The 9,588-nt window shown below is 37.5% G+C and overlaps 1 protein-coding gene across 1 annotated transcript in view; it reads right to left on the minus strand.

Moving 5' to 3' along the window:
• eys (eyes shut homolog) overlaps positions 1 to 9,588 on the minus strand; it is a 98,787-nt gene that overhangs the window by 53,757 nt on the left and 35,442 nt on the right. The window contains exon 14 of the mRNA XM_015049587.1: positions 2,053 to 2,203. Coding sequence (XP_014905073.1) covers positions 2,053 to 2,203 — 151 coding nt within the window. The remainder of the gene's footprint in view (positions 1 to 2,052; positions 2,204 to 9,588) is intronic.

Consider the following 9,588-nt stretch of genomic DNA (forward strand, 5'->3'; position numbering starts at 1 on the left):
ATATTCATATAGTTCTTTAGCAGTGGCGGCTGGCCAATAGAGGGCACAAGGGCGCCGCCCCACCACTTGCAACATTATCTTGAATAAGACAAAAAAAAAATTGATAGAAAATTAAAATTATTTTTGAAATATATGCATATATTTTTTAGTTGTGTAAGATAAACATTTTATAGTTCATGATAAGTAAACTGATTGGTGACATATTTCCGCCCTCGGGCGCTAAAAAAAAGTCATTAAAAGTTTCTTCAATACAAGAAATATGACCATTCTGGGGCGCCCCTCTCCTGCGCCTAGACTTGAATGCAGTTTGATTTGCATCTCACCACCCTCCTCCCACTGGGCTGATGGTGGGGCTGCCTGTCATAAAATATGCCTGACTGACAGATCGAACAGTGGGAATTGGAGACGATCGACTGGAGATGCAAAATGGAGCAAGAGAAACTAATTAATTCAGTGAAGTCACTTAAAACAATACCCTTTGAGAGAAGAACATTTTAGGAGAAGCCAGAGGTGAAAGAGCTGGGATCGGATCAGCCAAACATCACAACAGGGCTTAGCTAAGTGCATGTGGCGAGGCTGATGCTGAACACTATTCTTCTAGCCAAATACCAAGTCCTACTGGCAGAAAAAAAATAAATCCTCTCTTAGTGTGACTGTCTTATTTTTGACTGTCTTATTTTTGTTTTACAAAAATTTCATAACTTTTTGTCATCAAATAAACTGAACAAAGTAATTGGAGTATGCTATATCAATACTTAGCGCTTCTATCTTAAAACAAAAATAATAAAAAATAGAACCACTGTTTTCCATACCACAAAACTTAATGTTGCACAGTGAGGGTGTACTTATTTCTTCGTACTGATAGTGCTGAATCAGTGCAACACACCATTTGCTTAGAGTACAGAGTGAATAAAACATCTAACAGTAGTTGTTCAAAAAGCAAAAGGCAAATGGTTTTCTCTTTCTGGTGTCATGTGCCAAGTAAAAAAAAAAAAAAAAATCCTGGCTTATGTGTGCTTAAATGCATCTACTGCCCTGCAACACACATATGCTGACACCTGCAAGTTACCAAGGCTGTATTCAGTGTTGTCAACTCCTAGCTGAGGAAAGTAAGTATTTAGTGTTCAGACAAATACCTCTGATGTCACACGCTCATTTGCATGTGAATCAAAAGTGCTGAACATATCAAGAATAAATAGAGCTGCCAGAGCTCTGCGGCAGTCGTTCTCATATTTCCCCAAGCAGCTCCCTCTGCTCCATAGTGATGAGCCATAAGCCAGTGTGCACACCACAGAGACGAAAGATCGGTTGTGCAGGGGAGAAGCATTGTTTGTCAGGCTTAGGTGTAGGAGATGGGAAAGAAGTGTAAGTGGATGGAGATCAAGATCAACATGCCAAACTGTGCCGGATCTTTCTGAGCCAAGTGATTTCATTTGTATTGTGAAAGGATACATTCATCTGTGACTTTGATGTCAATACAAGAAATACGTTTTAAAGGAAATGAGTCAAATAATAGCAAGTATGGTGAAAAAACAAAACTTACTCTTGTACATTTTTCCTATCTTGTCACATTCAAACTACAAGCTTTATTGATGCCTGGATCGCATGCCATCTTTGATTAAACAATGAAACCTATAGTTATTGCAGTTATAATACAAGGTCAGTGTGATGAAAATAAATAAATGTCATTTCCCACTTACTTGCATGAGAGAGATTACAAATGAATTAATCTAATCAGGCGATTTAGGAGCCCTAAAGATTTTGCAAGTCAAAGCTTTGTGCAGGACATCACATACCTTCGGAGAACAAATAGATCCATGACTCAATGGTCAGTAACTTTTGAATACCTATGTTTTATTAGCCATGTTTTTAATACGGTTGTAGCTGATGATTTTTTTTTTGTTTTGTTTTGTTTTGGTTTGCCATTTTTGGAGAACACAATTGTTGTGTTTATATTTATGTTAAGATCCATCCTAAAGACTTTATAAACAAAACAACATCCAGTTTATTGTGTATTTTGTGAATCAAACTCAAAGGAATCAAACATCATACCGGATTAGGATCGACATCCATCTGTTATTATTGATGCTCTTGTCAGCAGCTGCATGTAAAACACTGGTGCCCCCACAGCCAAGCTGAGCAATGGGGCGCCCATCTTCAAGGGACACGTGGAGGAACCGATCCCCAAAGTTCTGCTCCTGGGCTGAAACAATAAGAAAACAGAATTCGGAAAAAGTTTGAGTTTCATTTCCTCTATTCCTAAATTCAGCACACTGATAAAAACACACAAAAAGAAAGAACAAAAAAAAAAAACTGCAATATAAATGACTTTGAACTAAACAGAGATCCCAAAGGAAGTCCCTTCTGTGCATGATGCCAAAGAGAAAAAAAAAAAAAAAAAGATTTTGAAGAAATTAGTTTTGCACCAGAGAAAAAGTTTTGGCTTATTACAAAGGAAAGAAAATAAAAGCAGAAGTAGATCAAATCTGACGTTATCAGATACGTCTGCCATCCTATGGCTATACCCCTATTTCAATTACTTAAACACAGATTCTTTACATATTGCATCAATGTCCGCCAATAAAATAGAGGATGTTGAGCACAAGGTCATACTTGCGGAGATCAATAACCCTCACATGAAAACCTGAGGGAGGACTCCTGTCTGCTAACAAATACCATCTCACAGCCAATAAGCTTGCCTCTCTCTAGACAGAAGCTTATCAAGAATCTTTCACATTGCTGTGACCTCAGCAACAACACACACAAGCCGATGGCAAAATGTTTCCTCCCTTGAAGAATAAAACCGCAACATGAAACTGACCCGGACCTGAGAAATTGTAAAATGTCAAAAGCTCCGTCTGCATGCAACGCTACGTTTATTTCTTAAAAATCAATTCAGCTCAATTTAGTTTATTTGTATAAGGCCAATGTATGACAAAAGTCAAAAAATTCAGCTGGGACACAATTCTTAAAAGTAACGGTAACCCCCTCCTTCTCGAGTACATGAATAAAGAAATACAGACAGGAATCTGCTCAAAGGGCACAGAGAGTTCATTTGAAAAAGTCTGGAAATATAATCATTTATTCTCTCTAAGGGATAGATAAACTTTTCACAGAGTACTTGAAGAGAGGATGGTTGGGGAGAAAAAAAATGCAAGGAGCCACTGAAAAAGGAAGACTGATCTATTACAAAAAGCTGTTTAGAAAATATGCAGGTTCCTTCGCTGCATTTCTGCTGTATAAATGCCTCTATACACAGAGTCAGAGAGCTCAACACAAGAGCCAGATCCCTTCAAAATCAACATTATGAGAAACTAATATTGTATCAGATTTAAAACGAATTGAAAATGATGTATATAATGGTTACTACCCACAACGATGTGAGAAGTATAGTCGTACAACGCAGCAGGCTTATCAGAAAGCAGGCGTTCCTTTAAAATGTCCTGGTAGAAAGTTATTAACTTGAGACAACGCAGCAGATGACATAACTCTCCAAATCAAGGCTGTTTTTTTTCCTGCTAATATTACATTGACTCTAGAACTGATCAGTTCTTATGCATAATGCACTTAAATAAATGCTTAACTGAGTAAAAGTATTGTTGAAATTGCAGATACCTTTCTTAAAAACTGAGATTATTCATAATATATTTTGTAAAAGTGAAATTCGTTTAATATAAAAATCAACAACAAGTCCACTTTTATTGGTTCTATTTAATCTTGCAATGAGTTTACTTGTGTGGCCCCCTGCAGATCAGATTAAGCTGTATGCGGCCTCTAAACCAAAATGAGTTTGACACCCCTGTTCTAAACCATGACATGAACTGTTATTTGCACTCCGTTTCCAGCAGAGCTCTAAGTGTCTCTGAGTGGAAAGCTTCATCACATCTGCTTTGAGTCTGGCTTCCTCAACCACTATGTTCTCGATAATAAAACAATGATATGACCACTGACAATTTATTTAGTAATTTGTCAGGTATGTAATCTTTATTGTCACAATACTTTACTGCATGACATAATTCCTGCAAAAAAGTAATTGCAATTTGAAAGTGTTGGACAGCTTTATGCTCCTTCATAAACTACTGTGGTCTTCATAAGGGAGCTGGAGGGAACATTCACACCGGCCCCAGACTGCTGTCTGAACAGACAGGAACAAATGCATGACAATGTTAGAATGCAGGTCGTTGAGAGAGACTCAGACAGAAAGAGAACCTTCACCTCCTGTCTCGCTGTGAAGGAAAACATGGCTACAGGGCAGGGGACTGAGCAGCAATGCTGCCCTGTTAGAGAGACCTTAAATGTTTCTGTGTTTCCAACAAGGCCTACAGGGGATATTTCAGCTGAAATAGAAGAAGTGACAAGGGAGTACTAGTCCAGAGAGAGCTACTGAGTAGGCGTGAAGTAGACCTGTTTGATTTTCCAAAGACAACAGGGTTAGAGCCACGAATCTCAGGAAGTAGGCTGATGTTGCGAGCTAAAAATAGTATGAAGGTGTGTGGGCTTGACAGCGTTGTGTCTTAGCAGTGTGCATGTCATCTATGCTGAGGTCCTGTAATGGCATGGGTGGGGGGTTTAGACATCAGCAAAGAAAGCAGCTTCTAAGCTAGATGTTTCAAGGCAGCATGGTAACCAAGATGCAAATGAATTGGATCAATACAATTCCCATCTCTTTATGAGACAGAGGCTGCTGTTAGCTCAACATGTTTGGTACTCCATATATTTCCCAGTCTGCAATGCCGCTAATGACACACTAATAGTGAATGTAATGACTTTGTGTTCCAAAATTTCCATGCGTGGTTCTACTTTGCAAATAGCGATTTGCAATGACATGTGACCATTTAATTGGTGGAGAAGTGCTGTAACTTGTGCCAGCAAGGGATGAGATTACAGACTATGTCTCTTCTTAATTGCATACACATGCTCTGTTTGCAGGCTGAACTGAAGGCATCTACTTCTTTAAATGAAAGAAATAAAGCACTGAATCTCAAGGACTTTAAACATTTTAATGAACCCTAAGTAAAAATTTATGTATTGGAATTGTCTGTGATGCAGAAAGGAATAGACTGAGAGGAATTTAATTCACCTTGAAAACTAAGGGAGAATGAGCCATAATGCATAAATTATGGTAATAATTATATTTACTGCATCCAACATCAGAGAGACGAGCAGAAGAAACACAAACTGCACATTTTTAAGAAAAGAACAAAATAATGTTAACTGGCAAATTATCTAAACATGAAGAAAACATATGCGACTCCCCAAAAAAACATAATTACTCATGACACTAAATCATCTAACTTATTTATAAAACACCAAACTTGAAGAAAGTCATTAGATTTAATGAGCAAAACAGCACAGTCAGTCACGCCATTTTTTTTTATCAATTTCTGACAACAATGACCTATACTCTCCTCTTTTAGCAGTTGTTTCTGCATTGTGTCATAACTCATTTTTGGACAAATATTATTTACAACAGATGTCAATGTTTTCTTATCTCTCATTATTCTATTTTTTGTCTGAAAGGAAATTGTTTTGTGGCGTCTCCGTGGCCCTCTTACTGTGCACTGAACCTTACAGAGCATTCGTCCTTTTTGTCAGTGCCTGTCACCTGTTCTCCTTCCTCTCCTCTCCCTCTCTTTATCCCCCCCCCTCACAACCCACCTTCCAGTCTTTCTCCTCTCAATCTGACAATTGAAGTCCAGGGGGAGACTCGTGGATTTGCTTCGGGGAGAGTTGCGAAAGGGGAGGTGGAGAATATGGAGCACATTTGGCGAAGCGATTCCTCACATCTCAATGTATACCACTTGGTTTTCTTCTGATTAACTTTGTATGTTTGATCTCTGGAGGATTCTGCTCAGTTCCCATCGTCTGATTTGAAAAAGACAGCGTGCTATAAGCAAGGAAACGTAACTAGATAAAAGCCACTGTGCAAACTGTGTGTTTTCTGAATGCTCATTTCTCTTCACCGTAAGGCTAACCCTTTTCTTTTAAGCCTCTACATTATGTGGCACTGCGTTATTGTAAGTAAAAAGAACTTACCTGAGATACCAAGGCTAAAATTATGAGTTTCATGTCCAATTTACCAGAGTTTTCAAGTCTGATATTAATGGCAAAAAAATGTTTGTATGGCACAATGATGGTAGCTAACTGTTAAGTTATATAGGGGAGATTACACACTCAGCTATTTAGTTACTGATGATCTACTTAACCAGATATCTCCTTGCTCCAAATATGTGACACAACCTAAGACAGTGTGGAAGTGAAGCGATTTGGACAGCTTGACTTCAAGCACAAATGCACAGGTGACTCATTAGGATGTCATACAGTGTTATCTTCCAGAGGTGCTTTACAATGTTCCATCTCATTATTGAGGTATAGTAACATAATAATTACTAAAGAATTATGAATACAGTAACTTTCCTACAATATTTGGTAGTAGTGAAGAAAAAACAGTTAGTTAAAATAAAAATGTGATCTATCACCACTCTAATTATGTTTACAAGCACAACCTTGATGCGCTTCTATTGGAATTTTGATATAAACGTCCAACACGATACAAAACATAATTGTTAAAATGCAACACAAAAATGATATTTGGATATATTTTTACAAATGCATATCTGGATACTGTACTTTCCCAAGTCACTTAATAAAACAAAGCAGAAGCCACCCCAGAAACATTAGTGAAGAATTTGTGAATAAAAAGTAAAATGTCAAATTCTGAAGCCCTAAAAGAGCACTGTTCAATACATCACATGGAAATGAAAAAAATAATAGGACAACACCACAACTACATGGCATGTGTGCAGAAATGCAGAAGATAGTTTAAAACAAAATGTAATAATAATAATAATAACAATAATAATAATAATATCTTCATTTGTTTTTAATTTCATTTGTTGTTAATTAATTTCAAGAGAACTTCTGGTAAAGTCAAGAATCTGAATCAGATCTCAAAAAGTTAGGTAAGCATTCATGGAATGGCATTGGGTTAAGTACGATGAGGCATACTGTGGGAAAAGAGGAAAGAAGAAAAGCTGTTGGTTCAATGTGTTGTTGCGAGTTTCTCTGAGAAAGGCAGCTAATCCAAGAAAGCACGAGCTGTTCCTGAGGGGAGCATGGGAGAGCAGGATCGTAAGTATAAAGGGTTTTGTCCACAAAAATGGGTTGCCAAAGACGGATTGTAAAATATAGGTAAGCTTCCCGATGCATAGCTATGTGGCAGAAAACTTTCACTGCAAATTACCCCTGAACACATCATCTACCCAGGTGGCAGCATCAGATTATGGTCAGGGCTGATGTACCCTAAACACTTGTTAGTCATCATTTTATCTTAAAAGCTGAGTTTATAATGTTTGGAAACAAGTTTGGTAGTTTTAGGCAAACATTGGTTCAACAATTGAGGCCAACCTATTTGCTGTGTTTGGAAAGAGACAAATATGAGTCTTCAAATGAGAGGGTGTGCTTTGGTGGCGCAGGGGTTAAGCACAACCCACATATGGAGACCTTAGTCCTCGATGCGGCTGTTGCAGGTTCGATTCCCTTTGTTGGATGTCTTCCCCCTTCTCTCATTGCCCACTTTCCTGATTAACTATCAACTAAAGGCCACTAGAGCCAAAAAAGTCTTTAAAAAAAAAGACAGTAAAGGAGCCTCCCAAACACATAGAGGCAAATTGTTTGATAATTTATGAGCTGCAACCACAAAAGCCCAATCACATCTGGTCACTTGGCCTTGGAGATGATCCAGTGTCAGCTGGAGGAAGGCCATTAAGACATTTAAAAACAAATACAAGTGTTTATATCTAGATAAGCAAATCCTTTGGACACATAACACCCAAGAAGTGCAATAGGTACTTGTGGTAACAGACTACAAAAACATATACATCCCAGAGTTTTCAGTTGTTATTAGTAAAAGGTATATACTATATTTCTCTTTACCGTTATGCATCTTTGTGATGGTTTATCACATTAAAACTGATTTGAAGGCATCTAGGGCGGTGGCTGCATGAACACCTTTGCAAACACAGGAAATATTTTCCCACAAGAGTGAAAAAATCTAAAACATCATTTCACCACAGGTGTATAAGTTTTCTGTAATCTCAAAACACATCCAAAAAGCAAGTAATTACTATAGCAAAGCATAAAAAAAGCTTTGCTTTACAATTATTCTGCTACTCTGTTCTGAAATATTTTAGTTAAGTCTGCAAAACAGTACTTCCTGAACAATGCATGCAACACTTCCCATAACTCAACCCACCATACTCAGAAAATAAATGCATATTATCAGACTAAAACACACAGACGCATATAGTCACTTTGACAAAGGTTTTCTAAATTGAACACCTGTCCTAGATGTTTTTTGAGGTAAATGAGAAAGATTGGTGTGCTGATCATAATATATATGTAAATACAATTTATACAGTACAAGGAGCTAATAAAAAATGATCTGACGAATATTTGTGCAGTCACATAATCTACACCTAGCAACCTGAACTGTACAAAACATAACTAAAACATGGAAACTGAATATTTTTAGCTGTCAAAAAATGATGAGTTTCGTAATTCTAAATGGACACTTGAACCAGACGTCTGTCCTAATATTGATAAGGACTTTGCTAATGTGTATTCAAGGTTTAACTGACCTTCAAATAAACCAACTGTACATAAAGCATCCATTACTTTTATGTTTCATGAGCTGACAGATTTAACTGTCACTATCTTACATATATGTTGGTTTTTTTTTGTTTGTCACTCAGCAGCCATCTTAGAAAGCCACCGTCAGTCCAGAGAAACAAAAAAAGGGTTAAGTAATTATTATTCTAGTTTGTTTTAAATGATTTTTGTATTCTCTTCAAACATTAAATATACTCTTTAAGCAAAATGTACTTGCTTCAAATTAGACACAGTGTAACATCAACTTTTTGGTTCAGGGGAGCATTTTAACCCGGCCCTCATCCTCCCGTTATCATAGTTACTGAGACTAGAAAATCCACGTTGTGATCAAAGGACAGACATTTAACCCTGAGGTGCGCAGCAACACTTAACAGACCTGGAAATGTAGATCAGAGACTGCGAACCTACAGAGGATGTCACAGATAACAGGTTGATCTAGGCCATACCGGCAAGATGAATGTTATGACGTCTGTGCCCGGCTTGTGTGGAATAAATCACCCATGATCGCCACACAATGCATAGTGGTTAAACTTTAGTTGGACTTGCACCTGACTGGTGCAGCATGGGAGCAGACTCACAAAAATCAAGGTGGCTGCAGTTTTTAGAGCGAGGAGCAGCAACTGTAGTCCGGTGAGACACACGCTTGGATGTTTTTTTAAGTCACTAGCTCAAGGCATGGTGACCTCACCTCTAAGCTGTCTGGGAAAAAAAAAAAAAAAAAAAAAAAAAAATATATATATATATATATATATATATATATATATATATATATATATATATATATATATATATGCATGCTTTAACTTAGTGTGTGACAAAGAGACATCTGGAAAAAATTATGAAATATTCTCATGGTTGAGCTTTTTGCAACTTCTAAAAATGATGGGAGGGGGATGCAGAGGGGGGAGAAGGGGAGGG

Source organism: Poecilia latipinna, unplaced genomic scaffold, assembly GCF_001443285.1.
Source record: "Poecilia latipinna isolate Pla-1442-1.1 unplaced genomic scaffold, P_latipinna-1.0 Scaffold952, whole genome shotgun sequence".
NCBI lineage: Eukaryota > Metazoa > Chordata > Actinopteri > Cyprinodontiformes > Poeciliidae > Poecilia > Poecilia latipinna.